Source organism: Humulus lupulus, chromosome 1 (genome assembly GCF_963169125.1).
Source record: "Humulus lupulus chromosome 1, drHumLupu1.1, whole genome shotgun sequence".
Lineage (NCBI taxonomy): Eukaryota > Viridiplantae > Streptophyta > Magnoliopsida > Rosales > Cannabaceae > Humulus > Humulus lupulus.
Genome location: NC_084793.1, coordinates 192,157,634 through 192,175,435, shown reverse-complemented (window position 1 = coordinate 192,175,435; position 17,802 = coordinate 192,157,634). Strand labels below are relative to the sequence as shown.

At 35.7% G+C, this 17,802-nt stretch overlaps 1 protein-coding gene and 1 non-coding gene across 2 annotated transcripts; one reads left to right on the top strand and one right to left on the bottom strand.

Moving 5' to 3' along the window:
- Positions 1–13,010: 13,010 nt before the first annotated feature.
- On the bottom strand, positions 13,011–13,544 carry LOC133825745 (uncharacterized). The gene has a single exon (XM_062258650.1). The coding sequence runs from the start codon at positions 13,542–13,544 to the stop codon at positions 13,011–13,013; it is 534 nt and encodes a 177-aa protein (XP_062114634.1).
- An 881-nt stretch (positions 13,545–14,425) lies between these two features.
- LOC133813486 (small nucleolar RNA R71) lies at positions 14,426–14,532 on the top strand. The gene has a single exon (XR_009884495.1). It is a non-coding gene; the product is annotated as a small nucleolar RNA R71 (small nucleolar RNA).
- The last annotated feature ends 3,270 nt before the right edge of the window (positions 14,533–17,802 follow it).

Below are 17,802 nucleotides of genomic sequence, written 5' to 3'. Positions count from 1 at the left end.
CTACGATGCATCGTCTGTCAGACAATGCATCGCCTCGACTACTACGGAAAGTCCATATAGTTATGTAAATACCCTCGAAAACTTAAATTTAAATGCTCTAATCTCATTGGTTGAGCCTAATGAGGGTCCTATACTATATAAAGGGTTCGTAGGAGTTAATTGGTGGATCGATCACTGACCTCTCTCTCTCTCTAAAAGAAGAACTATCTCTCTCTCTCTCTAGCTCCAAGTTACTAGCTTGTGTATCCCAATCTCATTCCATTGTATTAGCTTCAAGAATTTACATAGAGAAGGCTAGGAATATATATTTTTGGACAACAAATCTACATTTGTGTAAATCCTTGCAACTTTTCTGTTTCACACAAAATCGTAGCTTTGTGATTTTATGTTCTAAGGGTTGTTCTTCGAGAAAGGTCCACCCTACACTTTGATCTTATTTGTGTTTTTTTCATTCTAAATTCATGTTATATTTCTTTTATCCTTTATAATCAAGATTTGCATTCATACCATGAACCTGGTTATTTGATTATCAACATTTGCATTCATAATTTGAATAAGGTTCTTGATTAGCATCTAGGGTTTGAAATATTCCCATTATTAATTGTTGATTTAAAAAAGTATAAGCCTTATATCCCCAACAATAATAAATCTCTATTGTGAATTACATTATTTTTGTGTTTTGCATAATTAACAATGAAGAAAATTTGCATATCTTCTACAATCTTCAATTCCATGTTTCAAGATTTGGTTAGTGTTGGAAACATAACAATGAAGGATCAAAGAAAGCTCTATCTACATGAATGTGGATATGGATTCAAAGTCTTCATCAATAATGGATGAGACAATTCAATGAGATTACATACTCAAGGAGATTGATATCATCAAATTCCTTATTTCTAAATGTCTAGATTTCAAGAATTTGAATAAAATGTTTTTGCTGCCATATTTTTGTGAGTTTGAGTTTATTGCTAATATTAATAGTACAATGGTGAATGTTAATGAATAATTCAAGGGTTATTTTTATACTTGTTTTGTTTGTAAAGTTATTGATCATCATGTGAGATATGGTAATTATCAAATGAACAATAATAACATTAGGGTTAAGACAATTGATGTTAAGATCATTACACTTCTAAATGAATTTAATTTGGCCACTCTAATTTATGATGAGATCTTTGCGACCATGATAAAATTTATTGCATTTAATGAGGAATGCATTGTAACCCTAATTGAGAATAATGCATTCGATGAGCATAGTATGATAATCCTACAGAGAATTGACATAGTTTATGCATGTAGTGATGAGACTAATGCAACCTTAAGAGAAAGTGAACATGTCAATGCAATTGATGATGAGATCATTGCAAAAGAAAGTGAAGATAGTAAGGTCAATGCACTTAATGATGAGATTATTGCAAACCTAAGTAAGGATACCAAGACCAATGCATTTGATGTTGAGATCATTGCAACCTTGACTGCAGTTAGCGCAACCCAAGAAAAGGTACAAGGATGGTGGTATGATACTTGTGCCATCAATCATGCAATCTATGATAAAACTCTTATAAAAAAAACATGTATATGTGTGATCTTGGATCTGGTATTGGTTAAAAAAAATTGTCACCCTTCCATTGCACACTGTGATTTACACAATCAATATCAACAAATTTAATGACTAATCAATGTCTTTCGCCTTGAGCCTAGTCAAAGCCACGCTTTTTGGGAAGAGTTGCTTGTAAGGGACTAATCTTTTCCCGCAGGTTTGCATTAGAGCTATGTTCTAAAGATTTGATGGACTATCAGCGGGTTCTTTGAGAGTGTCAAACTTTGACTCCTCCATTAATACATGTAGTTCTCATAGGATACCTACTATGTAGCGAGGTGGCTTGTCAGGTCTGGACCTTTTGAATTTTCATTATCTTCTTTCATGATGTCATCGCAAGTGAGGACAATTCTAACTATTATTTATTTTCGCACAATGGAGGAGAGGACTAGGGTCTTGTTGTCCTATGAAATTTGAGCTAAATGTATATTAGCTCAGAGTATATAATTTCAGCTCACGAATTCTAGAAAACGTAAAGTTAAAAATTAGTTTCTCAACACTTGGTATAATGTGAAACAAGCTTTAGGATGTTACAGACAAAGGGATGGAGGATAACATAGGATTACTATAGCATATGCAGTGTAATCCAATCATTCAACTCGTGTATTCTAGTTCAATGTAGTCGACAGAAAGATAACAAAGCTCCACATTTTATCAATAGCACAACCACGGTATTTAGCTTGCGACCACCAAACTAGATCGCAAGCGTGTGATGCGTGTCTTATGTCGTATCAAATTTACAAAAGATTTTGTTATTAGTTATTACCAATTATTTATTATAAGGGTAAACACAAGTCGAACCCAGCAGGACTATTGATCAATTTATTATCCAAAACAGAAACAAGAATTAAAAGGGGGATTTTGTTTTTGAAATTCAATAACATAAAATAAAATAACAAGCAAAGAACGATAGATAATAACAATATTAAAGAACAGTTAAGAATAATTCTCCACCTTAACAAACAATCAATCAATAATTACAAACATTATTCCCTATTCCCAATTAAACCATTCACCTTGCATATCACACTTAAGTAGTCAATTGTCCCAGTTTCCCTATTACAATTAATTAAAGTTAAGCGCTCATTAATGAGTTCTTTTTACCCAGAAATAAACCCATTAAGCATTTGATCTATATAACTCATGAAAATCATTACACTCCCTGGAAATAAATTATCCTAGAAACCAAACTCATTAAGCATGCAATTCATTTAACCTAGGTTCTATTCTTCATCATAATTAAATTACTAGTCACAATACTTAATTGCAATTTATCACTATACTTAGAACCCTAGACTATTAGGTTAATAACAATCCTTAGATGATAATTAAACAATATAAAACCCTAATTAGTTGGCCACCTAACAAGATATCACAAGATTCATAACATTTAATTAGAAGAAAAGAAAGAATATAATAAAGAAAAGGAATAGAGGGAATAAAGTTCATCTATGCATTCAAGATTTCATGTCTTGAGTTTTTAAATAACTCTTAACCTAAAAAAAGAACTACTCCATAATTACAAACATTATCATAAACATAATCATAAATTGAAAATAAAGAAGTTCTATAGAAAAGATGAAAAACTAGATTGAATGTAGAAAAGAGTGATGTCTTTTCTTCTCATCTACAGTTATGATCTCTGAAATTCGTAATCAAATGTTACTCTAAAAATTAGCCTTAAATTTATTTGTAGTCCCCTTGAAATTTATTTCTTCTCATCTATAGGCCGCGGCCATAAATGTGCATCGTTGCAGCAATAGCAGTCGAAAATCCAAAGTCACGGGCTCAGACTACAGCCAACAACATCCATTGCCATGGTCGGGAGCCTCTGTTTGTAAGTCGCTGCTCTAAATGTCCATCGTTTCGGCCATATCACTTTTCCCTTTTCTTCATTTTTCTTCAGCTGCAGTCACTAACAATATTTTAACTATTACTTCCTCGATATAGCTCGAAATTGGACGATTAAAAAATCTATGGAAATCTAAGAAAAATATAAAAACTTTGTAATTCTAGAACTATTTCCAAAAGATTATTAGAAAATTTTCAAAATTAAGTGTGAAGTTTCAAACTTGTAATGTTGAGCTTAACCAATGGGTGTAAGACATCCCAAATTCATTATTTTTCACCCAAATTTGTTGGAAATCCTAAACTACACAAAATAAACTAATTAATCATATATATAAAGAACCAAGTGCATAATCATAGACGAATAATGAATTAAAAATAGACAAATTCGATACTTATCGAATTCCCCCACACATGACATTTTCTCGTCCTCGAGAGAACAAAAAAAAAAAACTAAACGCATAAGAAATGGTTTTGTTGAAAGCGATTATTTTCTAAAAAAAATGCACAAACAAATAATTCATAGGAAAAATTTGAATTCCACATTCTTTAGAATTTCAACTCAATGTAGAATCATCACTCCAACACGATCTTTGTATAATTATACACAATCAAATTTACCAACTCAAATTCACCTAAATCAAATTATAAATACCATAATATGTTTCAAAATGTCTCTTGTACATAAAATATATGTATCATGAAAAGTATCCAATCTATAGACATTAATAAATTATTCCCCACTAATATAAGCACACACAATCAAGTATCAAAAGGTCTTTATCAGCTTGTAATGAAGGCTAAGGTTTAATGTAGATGAGAAAGATACATTTATGCTCAAATTACACAATAACATACATTTATTCTATTTTTTATATCTTCCCATTAAATTTCCCATACAATTAAAAAATACATATTATTTCTCTTTTCTTCTTTCCACATATCTTATTATTTCCCCAACATTTATACTTTTGTAATTTTTTTCAATTTAACTTCATCGGGAGAAATACTAGATCATATACATTGAAACTTCAACCCAACAAACCAATACACAACTTTCCCCTTCTTACAAGATGCATCTCCAAAAAAATAAACATTCACATATAGCCATGGTGTAATGGGTGATAAAAAGAGATAAAATTTTCATGTTGCAAATGTTTAGATATTGGATTCATAGAAGAATAAGATTAGTCATTATGTCTCATAAATGGAAAACTAGGGAATTAGGTATCATAGGTAGGCTCTAAAGGCTCAAACAATTCAAAGAACTTGCCTTAATCATCTTCCTAATCACGTGTATCAATTATTTCTAGAGTGGTCGAGACTATATATATAATATAATGCATAATTCTCTCCAAATACTAGTGAAAAGGTAAATCCACTTGTGTTCATCATTTGAAAAATCCAAGTTCAAGTTTAAGTAGTAACCAGAACACGAGTTAAGCATAAAATTCATGTAGAACTCATCAATTACATAGAATTATTTCCATAACAATCAAAAATTTATTATCGACACATTGCTTTCAACTTAACCATGCTCTACTACTAAGCTAATGAGAAGAAAAAACAACAAAATAAAAAAAAATAGGATAAAATACGACAGTTTTCTTCTCCCCCCCCCCCCCCCCCACACACAAATAAAATTGATGCAAAATAAAAACTTAAAGGGTAAGAAAAACTCCCACAAGTGCGCTTTGTTTAACGTCGTTAGTTCGACTGAATGCTGGTAATGATTGTTATGGTGGGTCATTTTACATAACCTTCTTCCTCTCGTAATTATCAATAGAATTCAACACATTAAACTTTATAACTTCACCATTTACATAACCTTCTTCCTCTTGTAATTATCAATAGAATTCAACACATTAAACTTTATAACTTCACCATCAAATTATATTGTAAGTACCCATGCTTTGGCATCCGGCTTTATACTTGTAATCAGTAGGAATGACCTCCTAAATTGAACCTGCACCAAAACATCTTCAACTACCCTTAGCGAATAAGCATTAGTACAATCATCCAATCAAATAATAACACCTATTTCTTTCAATGGCCAAAGATTTAAAGAATAAAAAATAGAATAAGACATAAGATTACTAGGTGATCCTAAATCTACTATACAATGATCAAACCTGGTTTTACCAATGGTGCATGGAATTGTAAACATCTTAGGATCCTTACACTTGGGCTACAATTTCTTTAAAGATTAACATGGACATTATCCCCAACACTTATCTTTTTATCGCCCTTAAATTTAATTTTATTTGTGCACAATTCCTGAAGAAGCTTAACATATTGTGTTACTTGCTTAATGTTCCTAAGGAGCGGGATATTAATTTCAAGGATCTCCTTATTAGAATTCTTCAATCTGCTAAAAAAAAGAGGAATAGGGACATACAATCTGACATTTGGTTTGTGCAGCATGTCCTGTGATTATGGACCAACTGAAGTAAAAGTTTCAATCTCCCATGGAGAGGATGCTTTAGGAGTTGAATTGTTGACGTCTTGAGTAGGAATATGATCAATTGTTGTGTTTGAGTGAGGTGGAGTCTCATGTTGTGTAACACTTTGGAGAGTTAGGGTATTATCATTCTCTATTGAATTACTCTCCAATTATGAGGTAATTCTCTAAAATTTTAAACGTCAAGATTGCTCAGAGATGAAGCAAGATGTCCCAATTTGTTCACCAAAATTTGGAAAGATTTCGGAGTCTGAATACTAGACGCAACCAAAATCTTTAGCATTTCAGAAATAGATGGCTCTTGATCTTGTGGAGCTACAGGAGGAGGCTACAGTGGGCGAGGCATATAAGTCTGTTGAGATATTTGTTGAAGTTAAAGATTGCTGGCATTCAAGGCATTGGTGAGATCTCTAAATGATGGATCTGAATATTATGGCACGAACTCATTATATTCCGATGAAGAGTAATAATTTGGCTCAACATAAAGATTTCCACAATAGAAAGTAATAGAATAATCCCCCCATTGTGAACTATAGTTGTCAATGTAGGAAATATATCTATTTCTTGTGGCCAGACATTTATTGGATCATAGAGTTTTTTATTGTACATTGCAATGGCTCCAAACAAGTTCTATAAAAGTCATGAAGAAAAAAAACCACAACTAATAGACAAAGTTAGTATATAGAAAAAAATTTAATAACAAATTAAACTAAAATAGTCCCCAGCAACGGCGCCAAAATTTTGATGCGTGTCGTATGGCGTATCAAATTTATTGAACATTTTATTTTCAATATTACCAATTATTTATTATAACGGTAAATAAAAGTCGAACCCAAGAGGATTATTGATCAATTTATAATCCAAAACAGAAAAAAGAATTTAAAATGAGATTTTGTTTTTGAAATTCAATAACATAAAATAAAATAACAAGCAATGAACAATTGATAATAACGATTTTAAAAAACAATTAAAAATTATTCTTCACCTTAACAATCAATCAATCAACAATGACAAACATTTTTCCCAATTGCCAATTAAACTATTAACCCCACAGATCACATTTAAGCAGTCAATTATCCCAGTTTTTCTATTACAATCAATTAAAGCTAAGCGCTCATTAATTAATTATTTTTACTAAATGTGGATGCCAAAAAATTGACCAAGGAAAAAAAACCTCTGGTCCCTGGTTAGGCTACGTGGTTAAAGGTCGGGCATTCATGCTATTGGGCTCGGACCTATGGGTCTTGTGAATATGGAATAATTTCTCTTAAAGCTTTCCTCGATGGAAGTATAGAAATTATAGGTGAACATTTCCCTAGGCCAATGGACTCGCGCCATCAAGGTGTTTCATGCCTCGAATGGGTCTCATGCCTAGAAGGGTGTCCCACACTATGCCACACCTAGCCTCGTGTAGCAAGGCCCTCCGTGCCTCATCCAGGTGTCACCTAGCCTCGCGTAGCAAGGAACCCTACGCTTCACCTAGCCTCGTGTCACGAGGCCCTCCATGCCTCGGCCAGCCACGCCCTCACGCACCTAAGTGTCTCGCGAGACATCACGCTCCCGCGCACCAAAGGGTCTCGCGAGATGTCATGCCCCTGCGCACCTAGGTGCCTCGCACAACCAGCCTCACGCACCTGGGCATCAAGGCCTCACACACCCATGCGAAAGGGCCTCGCGCACTCATGGTCACGCAGCCCCCTAAAGCGTCTCGCCCCCTTAGGGGCCTCGCGAGACATGGCCTCCACTAAACACCCCTCGGCCACGCACCAAGGGCCTCGTGCACCCATGTGCAAGGGCCTCGCTCACCTGGGCATCAAGGCCCCGCGCACCCATGTGCAAGGGCCTCACACCACCATGGTCCCACGATCCCCCAAGGTGCCACTCACCAACATATTCATCAGATACAAAGTACCCGTACGTGTACTGGTGCAGGACGTACAGCCATGAGGAGGACAGAAGCGTGACCCTGACATTTATATCACGCACGTGGTGAAGGTAGATATTGGTACAGAGAGTGGAAGCACTATGTGTACACCTCTGACCACATGCCAGGCCGACACCATGACTTTATGCTCCACCACGACCTGTGCCACTACCCAGAAAATGTACCTATGTACAGTCTGGTCCCCTGGGACCACAATGTATGAGGAGCTATTAGAGCTCCAGTATAAATAGATCCTTACTCTTCCAGAAAAGGGGTTGGAAAAACTCATGGTACACTCAGGCTATTGAGAAATATACAAAGACTTATTTCATTGTTGATTTGTGTTTTACCTTTCCTTAAGCTTATTCTAAGTTTTTATCTAAATCTAAATATCTTCAGACTTATCTTTGAGTTTTTCGATCTAATTTCGTTGACGAGATTTCACCGTCAACAGTTTGGTGCCATCTGTGGGAAGAACAAGCATCAGGCCAACGTTCTTTCATCACTTCCAACATAGAAAGATGCTAAGACGTTCAAAACGCCTACGGCAAATGCAAGATGATGAAGTCCGTCGGTATGGAGTAGAGTGGAGGGCTTCCAAAAAAGACCCCCCTCCACCTAAGTATGGAGGTAGACCGTAGGATACTCTTCCCCCAGGGGAGGAGAACGAAGCATCGTCCCCAGCTATCCGGCTTGACGGAGGTCATTCAGATCCGCCAGTGTATCCGCTTAACCAGCCCCCGTTGACACCACGCTCAGGTCACCAAGACCCAGGTCCCTCGACGCACTGGTCAGGCAAGGGTCCCGGAGTACGCTCGATAAGTTCCAGGTCAAGGACTCGCTTCTACAAGGATGAGATTCACGAGTTGCATAAAAAGACTCGAAGGCTGGAAACCACGATAGAGAACATGTAGGAGGTTTTAAACGACCTACTGCAAGGAAAGTCAAGCATACCCCTCCCTAAGCGTAAAGGGAAGGAGCATGAAAAAAGGGAAAACACTGTCCCCATAGACGATGGGGGAACCCAACTTTCCACCAGTAAAACCCCCTAGACAAAGTACCATGGGGGACCTAGCCCGACGAAATGTCCCCAGGAGCAAAGGCGGAGGGAAGATGATGGTCATAAGAACGAGGCCGAAGTCCCCTCAAAAGAGGCGCCCTTGGCCTAAGAAAAGAGCTCCATGGGAAGAGGTCAAAAGTAAGAAACGCAGCCCTCGCGGTTCCCCCAAGGAACACAACCAAGGCAAGGGATCAGCCCGAGAACCCGCAAGACTCCTTATGCAAAAAGAGGAGGGGACTAAACACCAAAATGCGAAGCCCACGAGGCAAGATCACTACTGCACTTGGGGGGCACATGGATGACGAAGAATTTGACCGTGATTCGCCCTTCACAAGGAAGATCCAGGCTGAGCAAATGCCACAAAAGAGTAGTTCATGGCTAATTTAAAGAGGATAAATCCATTTTCAATTCTACCCATGAATATTAAAATTCACAAATCAAAAAAGGAAATACAAATCTAGACAGAGAGAGAGAGTAAGAACAAATTTCTTCAATGGAGATGTAAGGTTCCTCTTCTTTTCTCTTCTTGGACTTCTTGAACTTCTCCTTCCTACTTCCTCTCTGTCCTTCCAGCTCTCTCCAATCTCTCCAAAAAAAATGGCTCCCCAAAAAATTCAGTAATGGAGGCTGTCTTTTTCTCCTCTTTTGCTAGGGTACAAAACACTCTTTTCTCTCTTGCCAAAAATGCCCTCAAAGCACTCCACATGAGCCCCTCCTTTTTTCTCTAGAATATTCCTTCTAAAATGCAGCTAACATTCTGATTTGCTGCCACCTCACCACCCTTTGTCATATCAATTAATGAAATGCCACTTGTCTTTCCCTTATATGCTGACTTTTCCTCTATGAATCCTACTAAAAATGCTCCAGCAAAACTTTTTTTGCTCCAACAAACCTAATATTTTGGCACACAATAAACAAATAAGAGCCTTTTCATTTTTCATTATTTTCTTTGGACAATTTCATACCTAAATTCCTAAATTACTACATTCAGCACTAAAACACCATAAAGGACACAACAATATAAAAAGGAAAAGAATTAACTAAAAATAACAAAATACACAAACATCACTCAACCTAAGTCTAAAATTATAAGCTCAAAAGTATGAAAAATAACTCTTTATCAAAGAGTTATCACACCCCCAAACTTAAGACATTATTCGTCCTCGAGTGATGAATCTAAAAAGATAACACAAAACACAAAAGACACACAAATTGAACAAGAAAAGAATCAAAAGAAAAAGATCAAAGACAAGACACAACAAGAGAGGATAAACTTTGCTTTGCCAATGCTCAAAGGGGAAAGATTTCGGGAATTTTATTTTGAATAAGAAAAGTTGAATTTCAAACTTGCACAAGCTTTAGACCAAACTCTTCAAGCATTAATGATACTGTCAAAATATGAGTCAAATGTTTCTCCCTTTAGTGCATTCATATCTTTTCCTAAACATTTTCAATCACCCAAAATCAAACTAGGCATTGGTCCTAAAGCTTAAATAATGCCCCCATAAGTTACTTAGGGATTCCCTCTCCACTAATGTAGACAAGCACCACACCAAAGATCAATAGGACTTTATCAATTTTGTAATGAAAGGCTAGGGTGAAGGTAGGATAAGAGAGAAAAATTTTGGCTCAAATCACCCTAAGCACCTCAATCTTTTTAGGACCTAAATCAATGCACATATTAATTTCCCCAAAGAATACCCCACAACAAAATATAACTCTTGCCACTAGCCGTTATTACTAACATACAAAGACAAAAACTAAAATAAACTTTTCTTTTATTCAAAGAGTTACACCCTTAAACATAAAATCAAGCATAATTATTTTTTTTATTTTTCTTTTCTTGATTTTTTTTTAATATTTTTTTAAACTTTGCTTTGAAGCAAGGGAGTGCACTCTTTATTTTGTACTTTTGAATTTTTTTCTTTTTGGATTTTCTATATTTTTTTAGAATGAAGATAAACAACTAGATGGCAAGAGAACAAGAAAAATGTGAATACACTTTCCCCCAAACTTAAAATCAACATTATCCCCAATGGTGAAAACAAGCAAAAGAAGAAAATGAAAATGCTCACCCAATGCCTCTCGCACTCTCTACGTCTCTCAACCCTCCAAAACACAACAACAAATAAATCATATAAAGATCAATGTTCTAAAGGGTATGGTCAAAATAGGTTATTATATATATAGCTAGGCTAATAAGTGGCTAAGCAATAAAATGATACTTAAGCTCAACGGGGTGACTAGGGATAAAAATGCATAAAGGGTAGGCATCAACGGCTCAACCGGTCAAAGGATGGCCTAAATCATGTCATCGGTGTGGTGTTGCCTAGGATTTCGCCTCAAGGAAAATCGCTAAGTAATTCTAGAAGCTTAAGCTCTCACAAGAAACTCTCTCTTTCTAGGGTTTGAAAAATGTTTAATCAAGCTATGCACACACTAAAAAGAGAAACACTCTCGTCAATCAATTGTTAGTAACATTTATACCCAAAGAATTTAGCTTAAAAACTCAAGCAAGAATGACATCCAGTTTCAACTTAGATTTATTATATTTTTGTAGTTTTTTTTAAGAATGTCATCGAGCCCCTAGTTAAACACTAACAAAAACAAAGAATATTCTCAAGAGAATGACAAAACAACAATGCAATGACAACGAAAAACAAGACCAAAACATGAACAAGACACTAAAACAACAAGATTACAGCCACAAACCAAAAGAAATAACAAAAACAACAAAGTAAAAAAAATTGAAAATGAGTAGAGATAAAACAACTCCCCTCACCTATCCTTCGGGATTGTCATCCGAAAAGATAGGGACGATTTAGAATCGATGGCCTACTTTTTGGTTGGTTGGGGAGTTGAGGATTTGGGTGCCTTTCGCTTGGGGACTTTAGTTCTAGCGGCTGCTATTTGAGGAAAAATTTGGACAAAAATGGTTGTGGGGGCTCACAAATCACAGCTCACCATCAACATAACAGACTTAGGCAACCACACAATATGTCCACCTGCTTATCAATTAGCAAACCATTCTTGCGATGTATCGCGGATCTCTCTGACTTGTGCTTGTCCCAAGTCCAAAATTTTTGCACCAACAAAACTTTATGATGGAATTTTTTCTGGACGAGGGAGAACCCTTCATTTTTCAGAATTTGCACATATTTTGCTCCCCATTTTGCTTCAGCAAATTTTCCGCAAAACCTTCAAACTTCAAAATTACTTTCAAAACACCATTTGCTAGCTTTCTTAACACTTAAAACACAAAAACATACATGAAACCACTCCCAAAACATCACAATAAAATGAAATTATCATTACAAAAATTAAAAATAAAAATAACTAAAAACACTAATATATTTTTTTCTTTTCCTTTGTTTTAAACATATTTTTTTTCATCATATTTTTTTCTATATATATTTTGTCAATGTATTATTATTCTTTCTTTGGGTTGCTTCACAAATGTATCCTCCAAATACCATAGCAACCCAAACTTCTCTTTTTTTTCTAATGATCTTTCAAGGAGACCGAGGTGTTGTATCGCTCAACCTTGCTTCCCCCAAACTTAGCTCTTGTCCTTGTCACCTTAAGTGCTCTCCGCAAGTGCTCATCATGTAATTCCACCACTCCATTGGGATACGCCTTGTTCACTACGAACCCACGATCACACCTTGATTTCATTAGAGAGTTTGTGAAAAACACTCTATTCCCAACTTCCAACATTTGTGATTGAGGCTTTCTACTATGTTTCTTTTTCTTCGATAGCCTTGGTGGATGAGATGGTTCTTCTTCCTTACTTATCCATGGCTCACCACCTTTGTCAAGTTCTTCAAAAGGGACCTCTTTCTTCACTCGCGCTATGTTTGTCATGCATCTTTTCAATCAACTTGAAGTTAGAATACCTTATGGCCAAATGAGCTTCAACTTCATTAGGAGAGCATATAGGATTAAAAACCTTAAATGTTACTTGTTCATCTTGAACTCGAATGGTGAGCTCTCCTTTTTCAACATCTATCAACGTCCTCCCGGTGGCAAGAAATGGTCTCCCCAAAATGATCGGTACATCTCTATCTTTCTCATAGTCCAGAATAATAAAATCCGCCGGAAAAATGAACTTGTCAACTTATACTAGGACGTCTTCAATCTTTCCCTCTGGATGCACCATAGAACGGTCAGCTAATTGCAAGGTGAGTGTAGTTGGCCTTATTTCTCCAATTACCAAGTTCTTACAAATGGACATGGGCATCGAATTAATACTAGCTCCCAAATCACAAAGAGCTTTACCAACTTCTCGCCCCCCAATAGAAATTGGAATTTTGAAACTGCCCGGATCCTTTAACTTTGGAGGAATTTTATTCTTCAAAATAGCACTACAACCCTCAGTCAAAGCAACCATTTCAAATTCTCCAATCCTCCTCTTCTTTGTCAAAATATCCTTCAAGAACTTCACATAGTTAGGCATTTCTTCCAAAGCTTCCACCATAGGTATGTTGATGTGGAGTTGCTTCGAAACATCCAAAAATCCTCGAAATTGTCTCTCTTCCTGCTGCTTTTGAAATCGCTGAGGAAATGGTGGAGGTGGCTTGCTCATTGGCTTCTCTGATGCATTTTGCGGAGGAATTGCTGCAACATTTACTTCAGGATCAGTATTGGACATATTGGAACTCACAACTCTTTCTCCTTTTCCACATTATTCTGGATTGAAGTGGGCTCATTTTTGCTATTAGGATTGTCCTCCTTCAACTCCAGATTTTTACCACTCCTCAAAGTGATCGCCTTGCATTGCTCTTTACCATCTCTCCTTGGATTTTCGGTATCACTAGGCAAGGTGCCAAATGGTCTATCCCTCAACTCATTAGCTAGCTTCCCCATTTGAATCTCTAGGTTTCTCAAAGATGTTGCTTGACATTGAATTATTGCATCATTCTTCGCCATATACACTTTCATCAAATTCTCCAAAGAGCTTGTTTGAGAAACTTGTAAAGGAGGAGGTTGAGCTTTTTCTTGTTGAGAAAAACCCGATGGATATGTAGGCTTATTTGGCATGACTGCACAACTTGAACTAGCCCCTTGACCTCCCCAAGAAAAATTTGGATGATCCCTCCAACCCGGATTGTAAGAGTTTGAATATGGATTGTTGCTGTTGTCATTTTCACTCCCCAAGTTACAAACCGAAGAGGGATTAGAAGGAAAACTATCAAATGCATGCCCTCCTCCACAAGAAACATTTGCTACTTGGCCCATAGGAGTTGATTGCAAGTTACCCCCCATACTCATGGTTTCAATAGGTTGGTCATAGATGAAACTTGAGCAGTCAAAGCTCTCAAAGCATCTAATTCATGAATACCCGCTACTTTCCTTCTCGATGGAGCTCTAACATTAGACCATTGGTAATTGTTATTGGCAATTCTCTCCAATATCTCATATGCTTCATTGTAAGACTTGGAGAGAATAGCTTCATTTGCCGAAGCATCTAACACCATGCGTGTGGAAGCATTTAGACCATTATAGAAAGTTTCCATTTGAATACAATGAGGGATGCCATGATGTGGACACTTCCACAATAACTCTTTGAATCTCTCCCAAGCGTCACATACCGACTCATCCTCCAACTGTTGAAAAGAAGTAATCTCATTCTGGAACATAGCATTTTTCGTTGGAGGGAAGTACTTCATCAAAATTTTCTCAGTTAGTTCATGCCACGCAGTCATTGAGTTGGAAGGAAGTGTATTGAGCCAAGCTCTTGCTCTGTCCCTTAGAGAAAAAGGAAACAACTTCAATCTCAAGGCTTCTTCAGTAATGTCTTGTAACTTGAATGAATCACTCACCACCAAAATTGAATGAAGATGGAGATGAGGATCTTTTGTAGGCAGCCCACTAAATTGACCCACTGTCTGCAGCATTTGGAACATAACAGACTTCAACTCAAACTGAGCAGCTTGAATTTCGGGCCTAACAATACCAGGATTCATCTCATTAAACATTGGGGGCAGCGTAGTCCCTTATGGCCCTTTCTCTATCATCGGCCATAATAATTGCATTAGCGACATTCAAAGCATTGGCTGCTTCATTAACAACTCCCTCAGCTGCATTAAGCATGGGTTGAGCGCTAATTCCTCATCCCATTCACCTTCTTAAGCCATAGCAGGGTGAATTTTGGCCCGTTGTTCCCTTAGCTTTCTTTGAAATGTACGTTCAATCTCAGGGTCAATAGGGGCTAGCTCAAAGACTTGATGCTCGTTCATGCAACAGAATCAATCTAGCGTAGCACAAGATCAAGCAAACAAGATTATTGTAAACTAAGAAAAACAAATTGCAAAGTAATTAATAATACACAAAATTTTAATTTCAGTCCCCAGCAACTGCGCCAAAAACTTGTTGTGGTAATATTCAATCAAATATGTGCAAGTGTACACAGTAAAAACACAAGTAATAAAATGATAAGTATACAAGATCGTCTCCACATGGATTACAAATTAAAACTAAATGCATCAATTAATTACCAAAGAATTACACAAGAGTAACCAAATTAAATTGTTTTGATTTTTGTAAGCTAACACTACTTGGAATCAATTAAAAATGCTCAAAAGTAAATTGCAATGCTAATATATAAGTGCAATAAAATTGATAGGTTAAAATAGGCTTGAATTATTAATCCCTCTATGTCACTTGACTTGTACGTTTTGATGCAGCAAAATATCAACAAACTACCTAGAGTTAACAAGAATTTAAAACACGTTCATGAATCTTTTCCAAGACCCATGATATTAATTCTTCCACCTAATTTAACATATACCTATGCCAATCAATTTAAAGAACAAAGAATTAAGCATCAATTAATCATTGTTACACAAGGAAAATAACACATTCCTATGCTATTCACAAACATAATCTAACAAGATTATCCCCATGTGTCATTCAAATCTATCCATTACATTCAAAATTCCCAGCACAAATATAACTCAATATCTTGTAATTAGTGATCAAGCAATAACAAGAATTCATCACTAAGCACAATTGAATGAACAATGGGTAAATTACTTAAATAAAGTGCTAGAAATTTAGAATTAAGACATAAAGTTTTTCAACAATTAAAGCCACAAAAGATTAGTTCATGGCTAATTTAAAGAGCATAAATCCACTTTCAATTCTCCCCATATGTATATCAAAAGAGGAAATACAATTCTAGAGAGAGAGAGAGAGAGAGTAAGAACAAAATTTCTTCAATGGAGATGTAAGATTCCTCTTCTTTTCTCTTCTTGGACTTCTTGTACTTCTCCTTCCTCCTTTCTCTCTATCCTTCCAGCTCTCTCCAATCTTTCCAAAAAAATGGCTTCCCAAAAAATTCAGTAATGGAGGCTATCTTTTTCTCCTATTTTCCTAGGATACAAAACCTTATTTTCTCTCTTGTCAAAAATGCCCTCCCAGCACTCCACGTGAGCCCCTCCTTTTTTTCTCTAGAATCTTCCGTCTAAAATGTAGCTAACATTCTCATTTGTTTCCATCTCACCACCCTTTGACATATCAATTAATGAAATGCCACTTGTCTTTCCCTTATATGCTGACTTTTCCTCTTCGACTCCTGCTGAAAATGCTCCAGTAAAACTTTTTTTGCTCCAGTAAACCTAATATTTCAGCACACAATAAACAAATTAGAGTCTTTTCATTTTTCATTATTTTCTTTGGACAATTTCATACATAAATTCCTTAATTACTACATTCAGCACTAAAACACCATAAATGACACAAGAATACTAATAGGAAAAGAATTAACTAAAAATAACAAAATACACAAACATCACTCAACCTAAGTCTAAAATTATTAAGCTCAAAAGTATGAAAATTAACTCTTTATTAAAGAGTTATCACTATTCATTAAAGATTCCTTACTTTAATATGTTACTGACTATTTTATTCATTATATATGATCTTAATTCTCTCGTACTAATACAAGATCATATTCTCATGAATGAACATGGAATTTTCATGATATTATTATATAATTAATTCAAATAATAATTATAACATTCAAATATAGTAAAATTGTACTTTTATTTAAAACCAACAAAATGTCTTTACATGCTTTTAGGGCATTAATCCTAACAAAGTCAACCCAATAGGGAACCATTATTCAACCTATAGAAGGTATAGATTCCATATTTGTTAAACTATGTCCCAAAAATATATATCATTGAGTCCCCAAAACAATTCGTCTTAGCTTGATCATTCGTAAAAACCTTAATGCAAGAATCGAAGGATGAGATGACATATATAGGAGTTCATAGTAACCTCAGGATTAAGATGATCATCGTTTGGTGTGTTTGATTAATACTATGAAATGGTATTTAAACAAGTATTAACAAAGCATATCTGGTCTAGCTCTATATAGCAATATATATAAAGCATCTTCACTAAAGTGTCCTAATACACTAGTGACCCGGATCTAAGTCACTTGTATTCATAATACTAGCGGACCGTACTAGCAGTAATTAATCTAAAGATTCCATTACTTTATTTTACTGCAAACTGTTTCAAGTTTATTATCTTAATCTTTTTCCTCTCATATCAATATGAGATTAAGACCACATAGATAAACTTTGGAATTTTCAATATATTACCGAACATAGTCTATATATATAATAATTCAATTCAATTAATTATTTTATTTAAAACATTTGTCAACTACAATTTCTTTAATGGAATTATTCCCAACAACGTGAACTAGCTGGATTTTAACCACTGAGCCACATGAAACCCCTTGTGGTCATCTTATTTCTTGCTAGTGTTAACTATTATATCTCTTTACTTCTAGTGCAAATAACGTAATACTCTCCTAAAATTAAGTTGATGAAATTTTGTATCAATAGTTTTGTGCTCTCACTGGGAGCATTAGGATTCTCTTTCCTTTTCATTCC

Bases quoted from the DNA above. Each gene is read 5' to 3' on its own strand.
- LOC133825745 (XM_062258650.1), bottom strand. From the start codon at position 13,544: ATGTCCAATACTGATCCTGAAGTAAATGTTGCAGCAATTCCTCCGCAA.